This window comes from Falco rusticolus, chromosome 19, assembly GCF_015220075.1.
Source record: "Falco rusticolus isolate bFalRus1 chromosome 19, bFalRus1.pri, whole genome shotgun sequence".
NCBI lineage: Eukaryota > Metazoa > Chordata > Aves > Falconiformes > Falconidae > Falco > Falco rusticolus.
In genome coordinates, this window is record NC_051205.1 from 6226703 (window position 1) to 6249862 (window position 23160).

At 58.3% G+C, this 23160-nt stretch overlaps 1 protein-coding gene across 4 annotated transcripts; it reads right to left on the reverse strand.

Annotated features, from left to right (window-relative positions):
* Nucleotides 1-1030: 1030 nt before the first annotated feature.
* RAPGEF3 (Rap guanine nucleotide exchange factor 3) lies at nt 1031-18738 on the reverse strand. Of its 4 annotated transcripts, XR_005101518.1 has the most exons (28): nt 18532-18738; nt 13513-13566; nt 13092-13198; nt 12802-12923; nt 12509-12683; nt 12186-12270; nt 11895-11955; nt 11576-11652; nt 11320-11466; nt 11029-11138; nt 10677-10765; nt 9991-10069; nt 9587-9737; nt 9409-9491; nt 8745-8784; nt 8528-8609; nt 8307-8453; nt 8082-8203; nt 7749-7874; nt 7482-7663; nt 7314-7404; nt 6873-6923; nt 6603-6690; nt 6390-6454; nt 6101-6155; nt 5938-6009; nt 4466-5200; nt 1031-4375 (listed from the first exon to the last, which is right to left on the reverse strand). XR_005101518.1 is itself a non-coding variant. In XM_037370808.1 (27 exons), the coding sequence occupies exons 1-27, from the start codon at nt 18613-18615 to the stop codon at nt 5079-5081; spliced, it is 2664 nt and encodes an 887-aa protein (XP_037226705.1). In that variant the 5' UTR covers nt 18616-18738; the 3' UTR covers nt 1031-5078. The 4 variants fall into 4 exon arrangements, 2 of the variants coding, with proteins under 2 accessions (XP_037226705.1, XP_037226706.1); XM_037370808.1 differs by having other exon boundaries at nt 1031-5197; XR_005101519.1 differs by lacking the exons at nt 1031-4375; nt 4466-5200 and having other exon boundaries at nt 5940-6009; nt 6101-6211.
* Nucleotides 18739-23160: the final 4422 nt, after the last annotated feature.

Genomic DNA, 23160 nt, shown 5'->3' on the forward strand with positions numbered 1-23160 from the left:
GTTTTGCGGGCTATCCCCGTATGGTCTCACTCCTGGGGCAAGCCCAGAAGTAGTCCATCCCCATCCTGCATGGTGTAGAGGAATTATTGAGGAATGAAGCTGGGTTAATTAACATTGATAATATACAGCTGTGGGCTGGCTTCAGGGGCGTGGGTTGGCTGATGTGGATAAGGTGCAGCTGTGGCTGGTTCCTGCTAAGTGGTTAAATAGCTCTAAGCACTGGATGAAGAGAGACCTGGAAGAAGCAGAGGGGGGAGAGAATGTGTTGCCTGCCTGCCTGCCCGCCCTGGATGAGGAGCCCCAGATGAAGAGAGAATCTGGATGCAGCAGAGGCAAGAAGTAGAGTGGACTGGCCTGAAGAGGCTGAAGAAACAGCACGGACAATAGAGAAACTTTTGAAACCTTGGGGGGGGTGGGGATTGGTGGCCACACCAGGGCAAGGCATGGGAACTACTTATTGAAGTTAACCTGGGGTGGGATGGTAAAAGACTTGTTGCAGCTGGCTAGTTTTCTTAGTGCTGTGACAGTGCAGGGCTGCCTTTCCCCAGGGAGCCTCTGCAGCCCTGGGTAATACCAAGGGGGAACTCAGTCCGTGCCTGGTGTGGTCACCAGTCTCTTTCCTGCCTGCAGCAGGGGTAGCCCAGGCTCAATTCAGTGCATCCGTGTGGAAGATATTCCCAGATGGTGGGTGCTTTGCTGTATCCAGTGGGAAAGACAGCTTTTTTGTTGCCACAGCCAGGGGAGGACCAGTCTCCCACTGGTTCACGGTCCTGGAGCATGTTGTACATGCTGACTAGTACACCCAAAGGCATGAGAGTAACCAGGCTGGAATAGCTCAGCATCCATTCTGCCTTCCAGGGCATCTTCATGCCACCTCTGAACCCTGGTGCAGCCTCCCTGTTTTCAAAGGGGTATTGCAATTGCCCCTGAGGCGAACTCCATCCCCATCCCTCCCCTGCCTAGCTCAGTTGCTTGCAGGGCTGTGCTCAAAACCGTATTGTGAAAATAATCCAGACCAAATTTACCATCCTTCTGGAGGCTGGTTTCAAACCTGCTGGTTTTTCCATTCTGGTTTGGAGAGCAGTACACTAAGGCAAACAGGAAGGAACTTCCTCAACCAGTTTTGCTGTTGGTATTTGTTGGGGAAGTTCAGCTCTTCTACACATCTCCCCATTTCTTCCCAGCCATGGTCCCTCAAGGGCTGACCTCAACCCATCCATCAGGGAACACAGCTGTATTGTCCGCAAGCATCACCCTTCCTTGTCTTTCCAGGAAAATGACGAAGAGACAGTGCTTGTTGGTGCTGCATCTGAGGGTCCATCACAGGCACTGGCTGGTTCCTGTGGCTTCTCAGAAGCCTCATCACAAGCCTTGCCCAAAGCCCAAATGATGTATACCAGCTGCTTCTCCGCCCCCCTGCCAGTGCACTGTGACAGACCCACTGGCTGGTCCCTTCTGGTCCACATCCCTCTGGTTTGGCCAGGCATTTGCCCGATGTGATGCCGGGAAGGCTCCCTGGCCAGAGGCTCCTGGAGCTTCTGTAAACAGCCCTGGGCTTTCCTGGGCTGCCTGCCCCAGTGGCTACTAGACAGCCTTGCTCCCGATGCTTTCATCACCAGAAACAACAGGTCCCAGACAGGGTCTCCCCACCAAGGAGGGGATTGCTGCCTGTGCATCTCCACCTCAGCAGGTGATAATTGATGTCCAAGTATCACCTGAGCGCAGGGGAGGCAACATCTAGCCTCCATGAGTGGAGTGGGCAGTAGCTGCCTGCAATTTTTCCTGCCAACACAGCAGCATTGCAACAGCATTAATTCCCCAGGGTGTGTTAGCTGGCACAGGAGAGCAGCGTTTGGTGTAATAAAGACCAGGTTTGGCTTCTTTCTCACCCCTCAGTCATTTCCTACCCTCCACTCTGGGCTGGTGACCCTGCTGACCTGTTCTCCCTGAGCGCAGCCTTGTTTTTCCTGGCATCTTTGTGTCACCCTCTGCTGAGGCTGCTTTTTGAGCCCATCAACTGCCTCATGCCCAAGCCAGCCTTTTCCCAGCTGCAGGCTGTGCTTCAAGCCCTATTGGGGGTGAGGAGCTCATGTCAGCAGGGCTGGACATTGTGGATGGATGGCTGCAGCCACTGTGCATCAGTCTTGCTCCTCTGAGATGCCCAGGAAGAGCAGAAGCCGCAGCGTCTGGAGATGGAGCGAGTCCCGCAGCTCTCAGTGAGGGATCTGGATGTCCACCATGGAGGAAGACACAAGTGGAGCCTGTCTCTTCTTGCAGAAGGCTGCTTTCCCAGCCTTACCATGGAGGATGATGCCTTTTGCCTTGGGCTTAACTGGGAGTGTCAGCTCCACCAGCAAAGATGTGGGAACAGCATGTTAGTCCCCATTTCTCAGCCACACCTTCCAGAAGCTGCTGACTGGGTGTGAGCACTCCCCACCTGCTGTCCTTCCACACCCCCATGGTCCAGCACATCTTGTTCCCATCTCTGCCTTCCAGCTGTGCTGGACCTGCAGGCACCAAAGCCCTCCAAGCTCCTGGGGACCACCCGCCTCTCCTTGCCCAGTTCCACATCCAGGGAGAAGAGTGGCAGGTGTGCACGGGGCCACGGTCCGGAGTCAGTCATTGGTGACAGAAGGGCAGCGTCACTGGCTGTCACCGAGCCCTGTGACCCTGTTCAGGGTGCTGGACCATGAGGGATGTTGCAGGAGGGTGGTGAGTCAAACACCCTGGGGCTGGGTCCATGCTGCTCTTGCATTCCAGAGGGGATGTGGATTGCCAGGGGTGCTGGGGGGAGGGGGAAGCTGGGAGTCCAGGCAGCCATCCAGTGCCCAGCTCTTGCCCCTTGCATTACACCCTCGCCCAGACCTTTACTCATGATCTTGCTGGAGGAGGCAGCCATCCAGCCTCTCATTTTTGTGCAGTCCAGTGTTTTCCGTGAGCAGGGCTACCAGATGCTGAGCTTCATCCCCATTCCCTTCTGCCATCTTCCTCTCCACATCCCCCTGGACTCATTACCCTCTTCCAGAATATTTATCCAGGTTTTCCTCTCACCCTTGGGACATCATGGGGCTTCTGCAGCTCCATTGGAATTGCTGGTGGGGCTGGACCTTCATGCTCATGCTCCCAGGGAAAGCACAGTTTGTGGAAGATACAGGCTTGTGGGTTCTGGAGGTGCATGGACCATGGCGAGCTCCCCAACGGGATGCTCTTCACAGCCTGCACCAGGAAAACCAGACAAGGGTCAGTTTTTCCACTCGAGTGGTGATGCCTCCAGCCAAGCCAGCTGACCAGGCCAGCATTCCACCTGCAGCTGAAGAAAGGAAAGCCCCAGGATGCATCCACTGACCTGACCAGCCAACCTGCAAACTGAAGGTGATCTGCAGGCCCCAAACATCTAGAAAACGTGCAACTCTGGGTTGACCCTTCCTTCCCCGCACATAACCTTTTTCATTTCAAGGCTCCTTAGGTCCTTCAGGGTAAACATCCTGGGAAAAGTGACTGTGGGAGGTGTGGGCTGCCCAGTTTGGGTCCAGATGCCAAGGAATTTTCATTTCCTCTCTGTTTTGCCCTGGCTTGCCTGGACATGCACACTGCTGGGACCATGTGTGGGGCTGGAGTTAGAAACCTGGAAGATGCCAGGTGTCAACAGTGGTCTCCATTGAGCACGGCCACCCACTGCCTTGCAGAGAACCTCAGAGCTAAGCTTTGCATTAGGGAGGACCTGGGGTTCCTGGGAGGGACATGGTGCTGGAGCTGCAAGGAGCCCACATCCCATCTCATAGCTGGCTGCATCACTTGAAACATTATTTAGGTGTGATGGGGACTTTTATTTTAAGCAACCCATTCATCTGCATAGTGAGACTGAAAAGAGAAATTGATGCAGCAGTGCCTTGGTCCCTTGTAGCCCAGCTGTGCTGGGGAGGGGAGCTTTGGCTTGGGGCTTGGTGCTGCGGCTCTGAGGCATCCCGGCTGGGGCACAGACCTGCCAGGGGCTGTGAGCCTCCCCCGTGCTGGTACCCTGCAAACATGGGAGCTCTTAAGGGTTGTGATCTCCCTTGAACCCCATAGCTTCGTCCAGGCCTGCTCGGAGTGTTGGGAAGGTCATTGCTAAAACTGCTCCATGCACATACAGAGGTGCTCCGGAGGGAGGGATGGGGGTCCCCACCTCTGGGGTCCATCAGCTCTGCCTCCTTCAAAGCCATCTCCCCCAAATCCTGTTTGCAGCCCAGCAACAACTGGTCATGGGTTGGGAACGGCCAGATCAGATTACCACCTCCATTATGAGGCCACCACAGCCTCCTTCCGTGATGGATGCTGTCCTGCCTCTGCACCACAGCTGTACACATCTATTCCTGCCCCCATCCATGTGGGGAAACTGAGGCACGGAGAAAGCTATGATTAGGCCAAGGTTTGGCAGCATGGGCTGGTTTAAGCCCCAGCAGTTCTGGGGTGGGGATTGAGATACTTTTCCTGCATCCCTGAGACTGGAACAGTGGACACAGCCAGCACCATCCATGGGACACACAGGACAGAGTGAAGGGCAGCCTCCTCTGAGGCTGTCCCCAGGATCTGTGGGGCAGCACAAGCTAGACCCTGAGCTCAGCCTGGTGTCTGCATCCCGATGGAGACAGACGTAGTGTTCCGTGCTCACAGGGATGCTCTGGCTTAAGTCCCTCCAGGAGGAGGGGGCGTCTTCCAGCCCAGCACCTCCAGGACAGGCAGCATCAGGGGGCAGCCATGGCTCCTTCCTCCCCCTTGGCCGGTGCAGGGAATGAATCCAGGCTGCTGCATGGAGAAGAAAAGGGAGTGCAGCTTTGCATACAAAAATACCTTTGTTGCTTACTCTGCTGTCCGTGGCCCTTGCCTGCCTGCAGTCCACGTGGGCTCCCGGCTGCCTCGTGGTGCCACCCCTGGTGCCACCCTGGTGACTGCAGCCAGTGGCACAGTCAAGCAGAGGCTGCTCTCGGCTGGCTCCTGCGCAGCCCTGTGCCCAGTGCTGCAGTGAGCAGAGCCACAGGGCTGCCCCCGCTGCCGGCACACAGGCTGCCCCATCCCCGCTCAGGGACCCCTCCGGCCCGTCAGGACTCCAGGTCGTGGGAAAGCCGCAGCAGCTCCTTCTGGCTGTCGATGGCTTTCAGGTGCTGCAGGTATGCCCAGGTGGAGACTGGGCTCCGCATACTCAGGGACTGCTCTGAGCCTGCTGGGGAGAGCAGAGATCAGGGCTGAGCTCCTGCCTCTGCCTGGGCTCACCGACCCCCCTCCATTGACTCTGGCACAGCTTGCCAACCCTCTCTCATAACTGCTGGCTCATCTCATGGACCCGTCTTCAGTGCCTCTCACCTGACTTACTGACCCACTTCCACTCCTGCTGACTTGCCCCACTGAACCCCTCCATCACCTCTAGCTCAGCTCATCAAATCTCTCTATAACCTCTCCCTTGGCTCACGGATTCCCCTCCATTGCCTTTCCCTTGGCTCATGGATCCCCCTCTATCACTTCCAGGAACCCACTAGAGCTGAAGCAGCAGAGGCAAGTGGGGACAGACTTGCTTTATGGCACAAAGTGATGCCCCAGCCTGCTGCCTAATAACCAGAGTGCTTCGGGCCTGCTGGAAGCACTCTGTTACTCTCTTCAGCATGAGGAATTGCTGACTGGTGCCTCCAGCGAGCACCATGCCACCCACAGGCTCACACCACTTGGGAGAGGAAGCTCAGCCTCCATCCCTGGGTACTCCGAGGCATTAACAGCACCTGGACCAGCTTTCACCCACTGTAGCCAGGCTGATGCCCTTGGGACAGCCCCACAGGACACCCCTGACAAGGGATGGTGGGTGCATGCTCCCCTGGGCTGGCCTCCTCCAGCCCCACAGAGTCCCAAGGGGTGGGGGGTCTCCCAGCATAGGGGTGGGGGATGCAGATGGGTGAGCCCCAGACATACACGTGGAGATCCTGACGGCCCTGGGGTCCTCTGTCCGGTGAGGGGAGCGATTTCGCAGTGGGGAGAGTGGAGCTGTGTGTGGACAGAGAGCAGGAGTTCAGCTCCATCCCCAAATGAGCGCTGGTGCCTGGCCTCATCCTTGTCCCCACTGGGGAGCACTCACCATGTGCGTGGCCCCGGCAGCGCTGCAGGACACGCACAGTCTTTGCCATCATGTGCTGTGGGCAATGCACAAAGGTCACTTGCTGTCACCTGGCCCCACTTTGCTCCCAGGCTGGTAAAACACAGTCCCCTCCAGCTTCAGCGGCGGCTGCCCTGTGGCCCCTGTGAGGGGACAGCCAGGGGTCCTGGCTGCCAGGGGGGCTGTGCTAATGCCAAGGAGATGCTCTGGATCTGCATCCCAGGGGATGGGGGGACAGCAGGTCTGTGGGGAGCCAACCCACCCCACTCACCATCTTCTCAAAGTTGATGAGGTTCTCAGCCAGCGTGCGATTGCCCTCATGGATGAATGTCATGTCTGTGGGGGGGATTTAGGGATCAGATTTGGCTTCCTGGTCCCTGGGGAGGGCTGGATGCATCCAAAGGGGTCCTCGCCACCCCAGTCCAACCCATTCCCGCCTGCCCCCCCAGCAAAGGCCCCACAGCTCCTAAGCAGAGACACTCACCTTTGAGGAGAAGAGGCACAAAGGGGATGATGGGGGGGCTCAGCTTGGCCACGGCCAGGCGATAGACCCTGTGGTTCCATGATGGGTCCTGGGGACGGAGTGGGACCTCAGGGCCGGCAAGGGACACAGCCCTGGCTGCTCCCTGCCATGGGTGCAGGGCAGAAAGGGGGGCAGCACCTCCACAGCACCGCTGTGACCTTGAACCTTTTGGGAAGCAGGGCTAAACCCTGCCGGGAAGGCGGATACAGGGCGGGAAGAGGCTGCGCTCACCAGCATCCGCTCCAGCACAGAATGCAGCTTCCGGATCTTGTGGGGCAGCCTCTGCAGAGAGGGGGTCACTGGCACTCGTCTCTCCTACCCTCGGGGAACCCCCCAGCACCCCTCCACCCACCCCATCGCACCTCTGCAACACCACCTGTTCTGGGTGCTCACAAGCAACAGGCTTGGAGCTCACTGCCACCCTGGTACAGGGAATTCTGGCACCCACCCAGGTCTAACCAGACCCCAGGGCTGATCCTGGCCAACTGCCTGGTGGGAAATGCATTCCTGTCCTTCAGCTGCTCCTGGCTCCTCAGAGCTTACAGCTGCAGGGTCACCCTGGATCCCAGCACCTGGGCCACCCTTGCCCCTTGCCCAAGTGAGAGGACCCAGATCCACCACTGCAGCCCTCAGAGGATCTGACAGGGCTGGCAGCAGCCCAACGATGGTTACCTCCCAGGTCTTGGCCAGGCGGCTGACAGCTGTGTTGCTCACACCAAACATCACTGCGAAGAAGGAATTCAGGTTCTTCTGCTCCTTGAGGCTGTAAGTGGGGACAGAGTCAGGCGGGGAGACCACCACTGGCTTTGTCCTCGCAGGACCGGGAAGCAAGGCACTCACTGTGCAGCCAGCTTGATGAACTTGCGGAGGAGCTGGGCTCGCCTGCCCACCTCGGGACAGAGGCACAGCTCTGTGGCCACCCAATACTGCAGCTCATTGAACCGCCGCATGACCCGCTCCAGGTTGGCCGTGGTTACATCGTGAAATTTCTGTGGCCCGATGATGTAGTGGATCATTTCCACCTACAAAGCCCAATGTGGTGGCTGAGGGGTGTCTCCAAAGCCGCCGCGGAGGTGTCTCCCACCGCAGTCTGGGTGCTGGCCCTACCTGGTGGATGCTCTTGAAGAGGTTCCAGTCGTAGTCAGTGAGGTGGCTGGCCAGGTCCTTGGAGCTGATGAGGTCCAGGGTCTCTGAGGAACCGACATGGGGGCCCAGCTGCTCGGGGTGGGGGGTCTGTGCACAGGGGAGGATGCCCAACCCCTCCTGCCATTAGCCACCACAGCAGAGAAGGCAACACCAGCCCTTTCCCCAGGAGAGAGGAGCAGGGAGGGATGGATGCTCCCAACCCTGCGCTGCTATGGAGGCACCACAGTCCCAAACCCCATTCAGGGGTCCAGCCTGGTGCTGCCCATTCCCAGGACCCCTCTGCCCCATGCTCACCAGACTGTCCAGCTCCTCCACGCTCACGGCAAAGAGCCTCTCATTGAGCCCCAGCGCTGTGAACACCCCCACGGCATCCAGCTGCAGCCCCACTTTGTCTGCGGGAGAGAGGGTGGTCGATGCTGGGATGGAGAAAGGTCCAGATCCTCTCTGGGCACAGGGCAACCACCACCATGGCACAGTGGCAGCCCAGGCATGGTGGCATCCCCAGAAGAGCCCGCTCACCTCCGGCCGAATTCACCTTCACCAGGATGTGCTCCCCATCCTGGCCGAGCTGGGGGGCGAGGGACCGCAGGATGTCCTGCACCGAGGCGTTGATGGGCAGCACTGTGATCATGCATGAGTGGTCCGGTCTGTAGATCTCGTAGGGCACTACGGGGAGGTGAAAGGGCTTTAGTGTTCCTAGCCACCGGGGAGGGGAGAGTCTCCACCATGCATGGCAATACCTTTGTCCTGGGCTCTTAAAGCACAACTGCTGTTCAAAACTGCTTCCTCCTGGCTTGTGAGCCAGTTCACTGAACTCCGAGTCTGTGGCCAAGGTGGGAGAGAGCAGGGACAGTGCCCCCCCACTGGCCACCCCTCCTGCTGGGGGTCCCCAGAGGGCAGGTGTGACCCAGCTCTCCACCCCCCCGGTGCCCTGACACCTCCCAGGGCCGCCTCTACCTTAGGCTGGGGAGAAACACTGCTGTGTCCATTCTCCAGCCTGCAGAGAGAGCAGAAGTGGTGTTAGAGCCCTGCAACACACATCTGTGCTGGAGACAGAACCAAGTCCTGCAGCCCCCAGGATCCAGGCCACCACTGAGCCCCCCGAGCATCCCTTCCCCACCAGGCACCAGGGAATCCTGGTGGTGTTTGACATCCTCCCCGTGACTGGGAAAACCCCACACTGGGGACAAGGTGGCCCGAGAGCTGCTGGCATGTCCCTGGTCTTGGCAATCATTGCTTTGCTGGCCAAAAGCTTAGCCCCCACAGAAACATTCAGGTTAGAAAAGACCTTTAAGACCATTAAGTCCAACCATTAACCCAGGACTGCCAGGTCCACCACTAAACCATGTCCCTTAGCGCCATATCCACGTGTTTTTCAAACACCTCCAGGGATGGTGATTCCACCACCTCCCCGGGCAGCCTGTTCCAATGCTCGACCACCCTTTCACCGAAGAAATTTTTCCTAACGGCCAACCTAAACCTCCCCCATGAGATGTGCAGTCCCCTACTCCAGGCACAAGGGGTGCAGGACCCAGGGATGTGGGCATGAGCAGCGGCACCACCGGGGGACAGAGCCAGGCTGTTTTGGATGAGGACACCCCTCCTTCCCTGGAGGACTCACACTCGTGGCCGCCGGCGGTCCTGTGCTTGCTCCTGGACCAGACCTCCCAGGCGGGGGTCCTGGCTCGCCAGGTCCGCGAGGTTCTACAGGAGGAAGGTGCCCGGCAGTCAGCGTAGGGTGGTCACAGACAGACCCCTCTGGGGACACTCCCCTTGCCCCTTGCTCCTGCTCCCAGTACCTGCAGCAGGGTTGTGGTGCTGCGGTCGCCCTGCAGCAGCCGCCCGTAGAGCAGCACCCACTGGCTCACCAGCCGCAGGATCTTCCGACGCTTGTGCAGGGAGTAGGTGGCCTTCTCCTGCTCCGAACCCTCCAGCGGCTCCGCACGGAAACTGGGATCAGTCAAGGGCACCAGCACGAGTGGTAGGGAGCAGGCAGGGACCCCCATACATGTGCGCCCAGGACAGGATGGGAGATGGAGATGTGCCCTGTGCTCAAGAGCCTAGGGGATTTGGGGCTCCCCTGGCCAACCCCTGAGGTCCCACCAGGTTGACAGGGACCAAGCTGAGCATGCCAGTCCCTAGCTGGGGGTGTGTGGTGCAGGATGGAGCCCAGTCCACCCCAGCTCCAGCCACAGAAGGATATTGGTGCAGCAGAGCTCTGCAGAGCTGCGAGGTCGGCATGAACACAGTGTAAGTCAGCAGAAAGTCCCCCAACAGGGTATCTGGAAGAGACCAGGCCACCATCACTGCCCCTTCACAGTGCCCAGTGGGTTGGGGACACAGTGACTGCAGCCAGGCAGTGTGGCTGGCTGGGAAAGGATCACCCGTGCCCTGCGTGGGGTTGGCCTGTGTCTCCCCCATCGCAGTGACCATGCTCACTGCAGGTCTTTTTTTCCTCCTGAACACCGTGGAAAGGGCTGGCAAGGTTGCAGGCTGTGGGGGATGAAAAAAAATTTTAAGGGCTGCACTAAAAGCGCAGTGCTCGCAGTGAGTTGACTCCAACGCAGCGGCTGATGACGCCAGCTTGGCAGCTCTGATTTGTTACCCGCTGAGGACATCTCCTGGTTCCTCTCTTGCCCAGTTTTGCTCCTTTCCAAAGGCAGAGGGAGATGGAGGAATGCGGGAGAGGAGACGCTGCTGGCTTTGGAGTTGCCTCCCTTTCCCCAGCTCAATGGGGGATTTTAGGGTGAGAGGAGGAGCTTTTGGGGTCGAACAGCAGGAATAAGGAGCCCCACTCGGCGCTGGTTCCCCCACCGGCACCCTGTTCCCAGCCCCCTGCCCATCTCTGGGGCGTAGTCCCTGGAGCAGGGGAGGAGACCCCCCACCTACCCACGGGGTCATAGAGCGTGGCGTCGAGCCTCATGAACTCCAGCAGATGCTCAAGGATCTTCTCTGGCGTCCCGGCCATCACCAAGTACCTGGTGGGCAGAGCACAGGGCACATCAGGGAAGGATGCAGCACCCCAACTGTGGGCAGGGCCACCATGTTGGGCCACGAGGCCACTTGACGCAGCTGGTCAGCATGGCCTGGCACCCCTGTTCACCCACTGGGGACGCAGCCCTGCCAGCAAACTCTGCCAAGGGAAGCCAGCAAGTGGCAGAGGAGGCAGAGGCACAGACAGCATTGGCTGGCATTGCTGCTGGCATGGCTGCAAGGAGGGATGGGGACAGGCTGCTGTCACCTGCTGCTCCGTGCCTCGGCTGGCTGGCTGCTGCCACCCTGCAGGTTCTTCTGCAGGACAAGCACCACCTTCCCGTGCTCCTTCAGACGCATGGTGTTGGCCTCCACATCCTAGGGAGAGAAACCAGCCATGAGCCCAGGTTGGATCCATCAGGTAATGCCTGGCTGGCGGCTTGCACCCCAAAATCCCATATGGGCATAAAGTGCAGTGTCCTCCCCCTGCTAACACCATGGAGGATGCATGGTGCATCCCAGCTCAGACCCAGCACCCCGCAAGCCCCCTGCCCACCACCTTGAGGATGTGGTTGAAGTCCTGCTTGTCCACACGGAGGAAGTGGCAGTTGTCCTCTCGCAGGATGATGGTGGCTGCACGGGGTGCATCATTCACCAGCGCCAGCTGCCCAAAGTCATCCCCCTCATGCAGGGTGGCCACCAAGCCCTGGGAGGGGGCATGGACAGTGAGGGACAGGGTGGGAGCCCTCGTCTCCCCACTGGGGAAGACTGACATGGGGTGTCTGCAGACCCCCTCTGTGCAGGGATGCACCTACCTTGCCATGGGTGACCACATTCACCGAGCCCTTCCAGATGATGTACCATGATGTGCCTTTATCTCCTTGGCTGAACACTGCAGTGGAAACAGCAGTATCCAGCAGCTGAAGAGTGGGACCCTCCAAGCACCCCTCTTCAGCCACCCATCCTGAGCTCCCGTATCGGGTGAACACGGCAAGTGCTCTGGTCCCCTCCATCCTTGCTCCATGAGGAACATCCACACTGATAGCAAAGACTCCAGCCATCCTCCTCAGGCTGGGGACCCTTTCCTGGAGGACTGGCCAGCCCCGCACAGCTCCTGGGGCACACGATACTCACGCACAGTGCCTGCTCTCTGGTGCGACTCAAACATCAGCACGGATGCCAGCTCCCGCTTCACCTGTGGCAAGAGGCACCTGCCATTAGGTTTACCCCAGCCCAGAGCTGAGCGAGGAGGGGACACGCATGGGCATGGGGGACAGGGTGGGAAGGGGGCCCAGGGACGCTCAGAGAGGGCCAGGACAGGATGCCCAGACAGGAAGCAATGGGATGCAGGAGGATTTGGGGACTGGGAGCAGGCTGGGGGGGGACACACATGTTACAGGGGAAGCAGGGCACAGCCACACTCACTGAGTTGGAGAGATGAGCCACAGCTTTGATGTGGAGGAGCTCCTCAAATATAAGCTCCAGCTCATCCTCTGTGCGCTGGGCAGGCCTGTGAGGGGGGGGGCACGGCGTGAGCAGCCAGCCATGCCATTCTCCCTGCCCAGTCCCAAGAAGCAGACACCCCTCTCCAGGCATAACCCCTCTGGACGGGCAGCCTCTTTCTCTCCCTGGTCTGACAGCCGTAGAAGAGATGCTCAGGTTGACTCATCCACAGCAGCGCCTTCGGTACTCCAGACCCCCCTGGAGTGCGGCTGAAAAGAGCCCTGTGTCCCCCCAGCCCCACTCACGGCTTGCGCAGAGCCATGGTGAGCAGCGCATCAGGACCCAGCTGGGCTAGGAAGGCCAGTGCCTCCAGCAGCTCCTCCGCATCCCGGAGCCCAGCACCAAGCTCAGGGCTCAGCTCCAGCTCAGCAAAACGGTAAAACTGGGTTTCCTTGTCCTGGAAATGCCACTCCTGCTTCACTGCAGAGGGAAAGCACATGTGACCTTGGCCATGCACCCATGGGAGACCCCAGCAGCCATGAGTCCCGCCTTGCGAGATCCCAGTGCCACGAAGGGGGCTGTCACCCCCCGCCCTCACCATGTGTCAGGACACCTCCGTCCACCAGCACCTGGCAGATGCCGATGGCCTGGCTACGTGTCTGGATGGTGAGCCCAGCGCTCAGCAGCCAGTCCACCAGCTCCTTCCCGGAGCAGCACTGCCTGCAAGGGGAGAAGGCGTGAGAAACACCCCTAAAAGGGCTGCGGCACCCAGCACCCTGGGTGAACGCTGCCTGGGATGGGCAGAAGTCCTGCTGTCCCCAGAGGGCTGCTGGGATCCTTGGCAGCCCGCGGCACCCTCCAGCATGGCAGGGGTGCCAGCCATCCCACCTGTAATGCCGCAGGTGATGCTTGTGGTCCCGGATGAGGCTGGGGTGGGTGCTGGTGAGGTGGCTAAAGAGGAGCTTCCCGGCTCGCCAGATCTTCTCTGAGGATGCCTGAGGATGGAAGGGGAACTGGGGAGAGCATGAGTGCTGGACCCTGACTGCGCTGACACCCTGCATGGTCAACCATGCCTCCAACACCCCGCCAAGGTGCAACACGCCTGCATGCCCACCCCAGCACCCTGGCATCTCCATCACCCACCCCTGGGAACGGCTGAGCCCAAGGGAGCGACCAGCCCAGAGCTGAGCTGAGGGGTCCATGATACAGGGGTGCTCTGGCCCCCCACCCCTCACAGCCTTCAAGGCATGCTTCTCTATCTCCCACCGCCCCAAACTCATGTCTTTGTGGGTCTTCCCAGCCCACCCACCTGGGTAAGGCTGTGTCCATAATCCAGAGTGGATTCAGTGTCCAAAAGAGGGGTCTGAAAAACAAAAAAGAAGGGGGTTGATGGCTGCATGGGCTCTGCCATGCCCCCCTTCACCCCACACACCCCAGCAGGGCTCCTGTCCCCCGCAAGGCACAGTTCAGCTTCTGCTTTTCACCAGGCGAGGAGGCAAGCATCCCTGCATGCTCACCAGCACCCACCTCCTAAAACAAAAGTAAAACCTTTACTCTGCCCCATCCTTGCTGAAAACAGATGTATACCCAGGGACCTAACCCCCAGAAACCCCCCGTGGTTATGTTTAACTTCAGAAAGGGAAGTGCATTCAAATGAGGGAGCTGGGAGATAAAAGGAAGTTAAAAGTAAAAACTTTGCGAACAGGGATCAAAGACATCATATGTGAGACACGGAGCTTGCCACTGGAGGAGACTGACTTCAGAGAGACCTGGGGAAGCTGCCACAGCCCCAGGCGAGGGAGAGGTGTCCAGAGCCTGGGGGATTTCCTCCAGCTTTGAAGCTGGGTCCAAACAAAGAGGACAGAAAAGATTCCAAACTCTGGTGGGTTATGGAAATGGCCCAAGAAAGCCTTGGGGAATTGGAAGATCAGCTTGCAGAGGACACCAAGGACAGGACCCGTGGCCAGCCTGTCCCAGTGCAGACGATGGCGAGCAAGAGCTCTTGCAGAGGATGAGGGTAGCAGAGCACCATAAGTGTGCCCAAACCCTTCCCTGCAGGCAACTTGCCAGTAGACTGGTCTCAAATCACAGCAAGGCCAGAAAAACTTAGGCATTAAATCCTGAAAAATCAGCTGTAACAAACCACCAGGACGCAAGGTCCCTGGCGCCCAGAGCAGCACAGCAGCAAAAGAGCCAAATTGCTGTGGGTGATGTGTAACCTGGCACTTCCCTTGGTACCAAAGAGCTGGTGAATATGAAGCTGTTTTTCCAAGGATTTTAGGGGAGGTCCTGGAAATGATGGACCAGCAAGGCAGAAAGTCACCGAGCACGTGCTGGGTATGGGGAAACAGCAGCGGGTATAATTCAAAAGACATGCCCAAAATAAGGCATATGAGAAGAAAACAGGCCTAAATTTCCCTCGCTCATGGTCAGAGGCTCTGAGTTCAAGCAGGAGCATGTGCTGGTGACTGAAAATGTGAACTACAGCCCTGACAGCTGTAAAAAATGCAAATAGTGGGATGGGTGTCAGTAGGAAGAGAGCAAAATAGGAAACCTCACTGATCCACAGCACACCCAGTTCACCGGCAGTTCAGTGCTCCCTTAACCTAAAGGAGAAAAACACACGCTTTGGGGATGGAAAAACCCCAGGTACCCACTGAGATTTTTGCTCTATTTAACTTATATCTGCACGTGATGAGTTAATCCAATGCTGTTTTCTAAACTGGCTTCTCATTAATGACTTCACTCTTTACCGATCCTAAAATAGCATCCCTCTTTCTGGCTCGGGGAGTCCCTCCTGGAGTGATCTGTCATCAGCATCAGGAATAGCTGGGGACCGTCTCTGTCAGCGGCATACGCAATGGTCTTAGCCAGGTCCCCACTCTCTGGGATGGACTGGCTGCTGACTGCCACAGCACCACCCAGAACCAGGTTCAGCTCCACTGGGAGTCATGCTGATCCCTGCTGGGCCATGCTTGAGTCCTCAGCTTCTCCATGACCACTCATCCCTCCTGGTTATCCCGCATCAGCAGGTGCCGTTTAATCCTTGTGTTAATTTTTCTCCCAGGTTTTCCCCTCAGGGAGGGGATGCTCCAGGTAAAAGCAGGGCAAAGAAGGGATGAGCCATTGATCAGTCCAGCTGCAGCCCTAATCCTGGTGCAAAGGCAGCCAAGCTTCCCTCCCGGCGCTGCTGAGATGGATGAGGGCTCCCTGGCTCCTGCATGGCCATGGCCCTGAATAAACAACCTTTCATCTTGGCTGTGTATACAGGCTGGGGAAAGCCGAGCACCCGTCAGACCTGTTCTCCACACACTGCCCGGCCAAGGCAATTAATGCACTCTGAGCATTAACCTCAAGACAGGGGTGAGGGCCATCCTTCCTTGGGGTGCTTTCACCTGTGCAGTGGTCACCTTGAGGGGAAGGCTTTGTGGTGTCCCCCCTGGTCTGCTTCTGGCTGTAAGGGGTCTGCAGCACTCGGGCTGGCGGTGGAAGTGGTGTGAACTCCACACATGGTGATATCCTTGATCTGCTGGCTCTGGGCTGCTTGGAAAGGTTTGAGCAACCCGAGCAAGAGGGATGATCTGGATGAAAGCCTCAATTAAGGAAGCCAAGGGCAGGAGTAATTAGCTGCAGAAGCATTCTTTGGAAATGAATTCAAGGACAAAACAACCTACCAAGATCTGATGGGAAACCAAAAAGCCCTGGCACCTCCTGGCCCAGGCAGGAGGGTGATGGAGGTGGACACCCACTGATGGGTGCTGTGGGTGCTCTGCTTTGCGCTGCCTGCTTGCCTGTCCCACACCCTGCCCAGCTCAGGCTGCTCCCTCATTTTCTCCAGCCCTTTCCATACCCTCAGGGCTTCCTCATCCTTCTCCAGAGAGCCTGAGCCAGCAGTTTGCAATTGGCTTAGGAGAGGTTTGGGGAGCAGACGGAAAACAAGCAGCTCTGTGAATGCAGCAGGTCCCTGGGGACACTCCGACTTGGCCATGCTGCCACTGAGGCTGGGACACTGTGACTTACTCACTCTGCAAACCTTCCTGAGCCTCGTGACTGCCCTGTGGAACAGGAAACGTGCAGGCAATTGCAGAGCAAATGTTTACAAACAGGAGCTGGGCTGTGGCCATGACATGGAGTTATCTCCCATGGGACCCGGGGTCCGATTTCACCCCCTTGGGTACAAGTGAAAGCTGCTCCGGTCCTCAAAAAGCCTCTTCTGTCACCCTGTAAGTAAGGCCTGTCCTTGAGGCAGAGAGCCACGGTCCTGCTCCAAGCCACGCTCACAAGGACACTGAAAGAGACTTGCAAAAACCCTGCTCAAAGATGACAGCTTGGAGAGATTTCTCCCTCCTGAGGTTTCCTCATTGCCAGATCAGCTCTGAAACACATGCAAAATCTCACAGCTGGCCCCCAAAATCCCTTCCCGAAGCATCCTTGCTCCCCAGGTAACAGGTCCAGACCCACAGGATGACCTCCCCACCCTCACCCCCTGCCTAATTGTCACAGCATTGTGGCCGCCGTTTCCAAACAGCTTCCTAAGGAGTCACCTCTTTCCATCTTCCTGCTTATGGGACACGCGGGCACTGAGATCCTGCCTGTCTCCAGAAATCCGGCGGGCAGCTGGCCAAGACCAGCAGCGACTGTTCTGTGCTCACACGCTGCTTTTGTTTGGGATCCCAAGGAAAACAACAGGAGTTATTTCAGGCTTTACAGCTCCAGAGAAAGTCCTCGCCCATCCGCAGCCTCAAAAGGCATGGCAGCCAGCCAGGGGCTTGCTGTCCCCCCAGGAGCCTCGTTGGGGAGGGGGGCTCAGGGGACCTGCTCTGTCCCCTCTGTCCCCTCCACGGACGCAGTGAGAACTGGCACAATGGCACTTGTATTCGAGGAAGGGTGAAGGACAGAGCTGCTTGGGGATGCCGGGCTGCAATGTCCTGCTGATGCTAGGGGACAGGAGCCTGGGCCGGAGCCTCACAGCAAGCAATAGAACTGGGAGGGATTTGCTGGCACTGGGATCAGGCAAACAGGTCTACAGGAGGGATGGGACAGAGCCAGGGTGCAAGGAGGAGTTTCCAGGAGCCATAGGCTTGCAGCAATGGGGACAAGGGACAATATAGTTGCCCCAAGGCACAGCCAGATGGTTCCCTACTCTTCACATCTCCTGTATCAGCCCCAAGGAGTGGATGCACTGGGAGTACTTGCAAAAAAGTGGGGAAAACACCCCCCTTCCCTACAGAGATAGATCCACAAACAGCTGGTGGTTGCCCCCACGCACATGAAACCACTCGGGGAGGGGGCACTCCTGCCACACTTTGTGTGCCACCGTGCTGCCAGATTTTGTCAGATTTATCCTAGTCTGGCAGTTTAGCACAGTACTGCTCCAGCCTGCTGCTTTCCCAACCTCCCTGGCTTTTTGCCACTCAAGAAAACTCTCCCAGAATTAAGTTCCTAGAAGTTATGGGGAGAAAAAATATCAGGAAGAAGGGGAAAAGAGAGGAAAGCTTTCTTATTTGTGAAGAAGCTTGTGTGCTGTATGGAAATACTGAAAAGGGGGTTGTTTCCTTAAAGTAATTTCACTTTTTTCCTTAAAAACATTTGCCCCAGGTCAAGCAGTGTGGGAAGGGGAAGGTCATGAAGCTCAGCTAGGGCAGGTGAACAGGCTCCAGGTCACATCCCAGTCCAAAGGGGACAGCAAGAGGCCGAGAGCAGGGATCGAGTGCCTTGGTACCCAGAGATCCCCAGCAGCTCCTGGCCAGGGGACAGCACGGATCTGGGGAGGGAGGACAATGCCAAGCATCGTCCCACTGCCAAGACAGAAGTTTCTCCTGTAGAAACAGCCCGACCTGGCGGGGAGGGAATGTTTTGAAGCCAGCGCGCCACAGGGCCGCGGGGAAGGGCTCCCCTGCTCCCAGGCTCGGGCCCGGGTGCGCTGCCCGCTGGCCCCGCGCTGGCCCGCGGTAGCCCTGGGCTGGCTTCACGCCTGGCTGCGGCGAGGGGAGCAGGGCGCGGGTCGCAGACCACAGCCCCCTGCCTGGCCGGCTGCGGGGCCGGAGATGGGTTAAGCCCGGCCAAGCCATGCTCTGGTAAGGGGCTGGCGGCAGTGAGAAACCGGGGGGACCCCACTTGTCCTTTGCAGGGGCTCCACTGAACCCCGTTTCCTGAAGCCCTGCGGCCGGCCAAGTGCAGACCCCGGGGCGAGGAGGGATGCTTGAGAGGGTCGGTGGGGAAAGCTGGCAGCGGAGGGGCCTCCCTGCCTCGGGGGGCATCCCCCGGGGGGCATCCCCCGGGGCGCTCGGTGGTGCCGGGGTCCCCCTCCCGCCTCCCCCCTACTCACCCAGCGGATGCCCTGGATGCGGGGCAAGCTGCCCCCCTCGCCCTCCAGCCGGATCTCGTAGCTGGAGCTCCGGAACAAGTGCATCTTCTTGAAGAGCACCGAGAGCCGGCTACCGTCAACGCCGGGCCCCCCGGAGGGGGCGGAGGGGGCCGAGCAGCACCGCCCCCGGGCTCCAGCCCGGCTCGCCGTACTCCCTGCCAGCTCCGGGCTACCGGCGCCCGCGGGCCCCGCCACGCCGCCTCCCCGGCCCCGCGCACCTTCATGCGGCGGCGGCGCAGGGGGGAGAGGCCATGGCGGCCGCAGCCCGGGGCTGCTCCGGCGGCGGCGGCTCCGCGGTGCTGCGCGGGGCGGGGCGGGCCGGGCCGGGCTGGCCGCGCTCCGCCCCAGAGCGGGGCTGGGACCGCGGCCGGGGCAACCCCCCAGCCCCGCCCCGTCCCACCTGGGCTTTTGGGGACATGGGGACACTCCGCCCCCCCCCCCCCCCCCGAGGGTCGTGGCTGTCCCGGGCGGGGGGGCTGCCCCTGACCGCCCCCCGCGGGAGTCCCCGTCCAGCTGAGCCCCGTGCGTTCCCCCAGGCCAGTCCCCGGGGCTCCCGGGCTCCCGGGGAGCCACTGTGCCCCACCGAGACCCCGGGGATCGGGGGGTCCCCAGGAGCCACTGTGCACCCCACCGAGACCCTGGGGATCAGGGAGCTTCAGGGAGCCCCAGCGCACCCCACTGAGACCCCGGGAATCAGGGGGTCCCCAGGAGCCACTGTGCATCCTATCGAGACCCCAGAGATCAGGGGGTCTCCAGGAAACCCTGCACACCCCACTGAGACCCTGGGCATCGTGCTGTCTATAGCAGCCCCTGCACTTGCTCTGTGCACCCCACTGAGACCCTGGGGATTGGGGAACCACAGGGATACCCCTGCCCAGGGCCCAGCATGGTTTGGGGAGAACAGGGCACAGAGGTGCTGGAAAGTGGGAGGTGATTTATACTGGGGAGGTGGTCCCCACCCTCTGACTGGGAAGGACAGAGGAGCAGACCTGGAGCGTGGCCCAGAGGTCCTGGGAGCACTTGTGCTGGGACTTTTGGCTAAAAAGAAAGGGTTTTCTGCCAAAAGGAGCTTTTACTTTTGAAATAAATCCTATGTTTTTATTTAAAAAAGACGACTTAAAAATGTATATATTTAAATCAGCCCCCACCCCAACCAGCAAAGTGATGAGAAATGTCAGCTGGATACAAACAGTTTGGATAGGCATCCTTGGTGCGCTCCTGCTTTGTCTCTTGATCAGACACCCCAGGGACTTTGGGGGTCACGTCAAGCTCCCCGGGACAGTCACTTCTTGGGGCCACCCCACGTGGGCCTGGGGAGATAGAATCTCCCAGTGTGGCCTTGGGCAAATCCAGGAGTAGTCATGCAGGACAGGGACAGCAGTCCTTCCTCCCACCATCTGCTTCTCCTGTGAGTGCTCAGAGGCAGAAAAGGCATTTTCCTGGAGACCTTGAAGCTTCAGGTGCCGCAGCCACTGTGCTCTGCTGCAAGTGGGATCACACCAACCACCCATGCACCATTATGGCGCTGAAGAGTCTCGCACTGAGATCTGTCACCACTGACACCATGCCTGGAGCCTGCTCTCACGTGCAGCTGTTTGGTCCAGGATCTCCAAGCCAAAGCAGGGGAGCTGCTGCATAACTGTCCTCTGTGCACCCTCACTGCCCCACTCCCCCCCACCTCAGGATCTCGCTAAAGGACTCCCAGCTAGTTTCACTGGTAACCCAGTATGGTCACTGGTCCCAGCTGGGGAGGGAGAGATGCAGCAATGCAGGGGCTGGATGAGGCCTGACACTACCTGGAAAACACTTCAAGTGGCATTTAAAATGCACAGTGAAGCAGTTCCCCGTCCTGTAGCACTGCTGGTCCCATTTCAATGCTGAGGCCCCATGGACAAGGCAGACGTGGGTGGGTTGGATGACCTGGGGACTTGGGATGTTTTAGGAATGGGCACCAAAGTTCCCATTTGATTATTATGCTGCAAATGATGCATCTTCTGCACCCCTTTCTTGAAGCCTGGCACAGTGGAGTGCACACACAGACTGTACCTGGGAAGTGCAGGCTCCTTCTGGCCCTTCTCATGGGGTGTTTATGTATTTACAACCTTAAACATAATGCCCTTTCCCAGGAAACCACCAGTGCCAAAAGCTTTTCCCCCCTCAGCCCTGGGCCAAGTGCCATGCTGTGGGCATGGACGGTGCAGGGGAGGTGACACAGGGATGGTGGCACAGGGTCTGCCCCAAAACATGGCTGCGAGTGCTGTGCCAGTGCCTTGTCCCAGCGAGCTGGGGCTTCTTACTTTGAGTCCCAGCTTGTTCTTTAGAGGTGTCTGAGCACCTCCACTGCCTGCGTGTGCATCTGCCTGCGCGTGCGTCTCTCCTGTGCCACACCAAGGGTGCCAGGGAGGGCTCTGAAGCTTTTTCCAGGCATCCACCCGCTTCAGGTGGCACTGGGTGTGCAACACTCTATGAGATATTTTGCGGCCCCTCCCAGCCCCTATGGCCCATTACAAAGGAAGTCTCCTCAGCCGCAGCCCACTCCTACCGCAGCTCAAAATGGGTCATTGAAGGAGAGTTTGGCACTGGCAAAGGTGGCTTGGGGTTCAAGCAACCTCCCTGCTGCTCGACTGCCTGTTGCTGGCTGGTAAAGCCTATCTGGGAGCGATTCTTGAGAGCTGCTCCTGCTCACAAGGAGCTGGTGACGTGACAGAAATGCTTGTGGGGCAGTGGGCCAAGATACGGCCTTGCTGTTGTGCTGAGGGAAGCTGCTGGCTCCGCTGCTGCAGGGAGGAACCTTTGGAAAGCTCCTTGGCCTGATGGAAAGAGCTCTGGGCTGCCTTGCACTTTGCACATCAAGGATCTGCTCACCTTTGATGGGCCCCTGGGTCTTTGCTGACATGGGTGAGGGATCCCTGCCTTGCACAGACATGCCCCCCATGCAAATTACAGCCAATTAAGAGAAGGAGGAAGAGGTCTGAGGAGGGCAGGAGGCTCTTGAAGCGGCATTTCCCTGAGGGAGCCCTACTTAAGCAGCTGTGTGATGCAGTACAATTGGCCCCACCAAGGACCGTGGGTGGTTCCTCTCCCTCTCCCTGCATCTTAGCTGATGCTTCCACCACCCCATCCGATCCGATCCCATCCCATCCGATCTGATCCGATCCCATCCCATCCCATCCCACCCCAGTTTAGACCCAGTGCTGAAGGATGCCCTGCCACTCTTGCCGAAGTGCTCTCCCTGCCCCTTTGCTGCCATCTCCTCACTTCCTCCCACTCTGCATTCCTGGGAACAGCTCCCAGCCCCGGTGGAATTCAGAAAACTTTCCAAGGCTGTAGCTGGTGCAGCTGTGCTGGCAGCGAATGGCATGGAGTGGGCCCGCTTGCTTGTGAAGCAGGATGGTGCATGGGGAGCTGGGGTGGCAATCCTCCACAGAGACCCCACAGCCACTGTGTGCTGTGGATGTTGCTAGAGGTCTGAATCCCTTGGGAAATCGGGAATTAGCATCCCACCATGGGCCGGTACATGTTTGAGCATCTCCCAGAGATGGTGGCTCTGGAAACTGAATAACTTTCATCCAGACCAGTGTCCTGTCTTTACTGGACCAGTGAGATGCTTTAGGGCCAGAGTGTGAGCACCATGCAGCAGTGCTGTATGATGTACTCCTACCAGAGCCAGCAATGTATGGCACAGGAGTGTCATGGAGCTATGTGGAACACTGCTTATCTGATGGCAGAGATCTCTGGGCCAGCGATGGCCAGTGTGGGATCCTGCTGCCAGGCATGGAGAAACCCAGCATCCAACAACCCCAGCTGCTACTGCTGCACTCTTTCAATTCTCCTGCAGTTTTTCCAGGTGCAATCCAGATGCAGGAATGCTGAAGGATTGCTGCTGTGCCACAGCTGCACACCTGGCCAGCATGCCAGGTCACTGGCTTCGGCCGCAGAGACACATTTCCAATGGGCTGCACCAGCTGCCTGAGTCTGATTAGCTCCGAGCAGAGAACTCCTGCCTTGCCATAAAATGCAAACAGAGCAGCTCTGCTTTATCTGGCTCTTTATCACTGTATTTAACTTGCTCATTTTATCTGCACTTGAATAATAATTAATCTCCCTGAGCAGGCAGGCATGGACCCATGGAAATGCAGCTTTTGTGCAGAGTATGTGCAGCTTATGGGACCTGCTGGAGCCAGGTGATTTTCAGAGGGAGGGGTTTTGGCTGCTGCTCGCAGATCTTTCCCAGTGAATCTGGTGGTGCTGGTGTTGGTGCAAATGGCTGTTTGACCTCTCAGATCTCATCAGTGCTCAGACCTTCAGTGACATGGGCTGGGAGAGATGCACATCCCATAACAAAATCCTCCAGGCTTTGATCTATGTGTTCCAGGACTTGGATAATTCATAAGAATGGCTGTTACCACCCATGTTTTGGCCAAAAAGAAAGAAAAAATAATAATTTCCATTTTCATGGGTAGTTCAGGGCACAAATGATTTATTGTTTCTTTGCCACCTCCTGCCTCCCTGGGATTTACTGCCCCTGGTGTGGGTACCTCAGCCCTTACAGGCAGGCTGAGTTCCCCTTGCAATGCTGGAGCCAAGGTC

Bases quoted from the DNA above. Each gene is read 5' to 3' on its own strand.
- RAPGEF3 (XM_037370808.1), bottom strand. From the start codon at position 18,615: ATGCACTTGTTCCGGAGCTCCAGCTACGAGATCCGGCTGGAGGGCGAG. The intron at 12,924-13,091 runs GTGGGATGGCTG...CTCCCCTTGCAG, and splicing joins CATCACCTGCGGCATTACAG to GCAGTGCTGCTCCGGGAAGG. The intron at 8,610-8,744 runs GTAGAGGCGGCC...CCTTGGCCACAG, and splicing joins GTGTTTCTCCCCAGCCTAAG to ACTCGGAGTTCAGTGAACTG.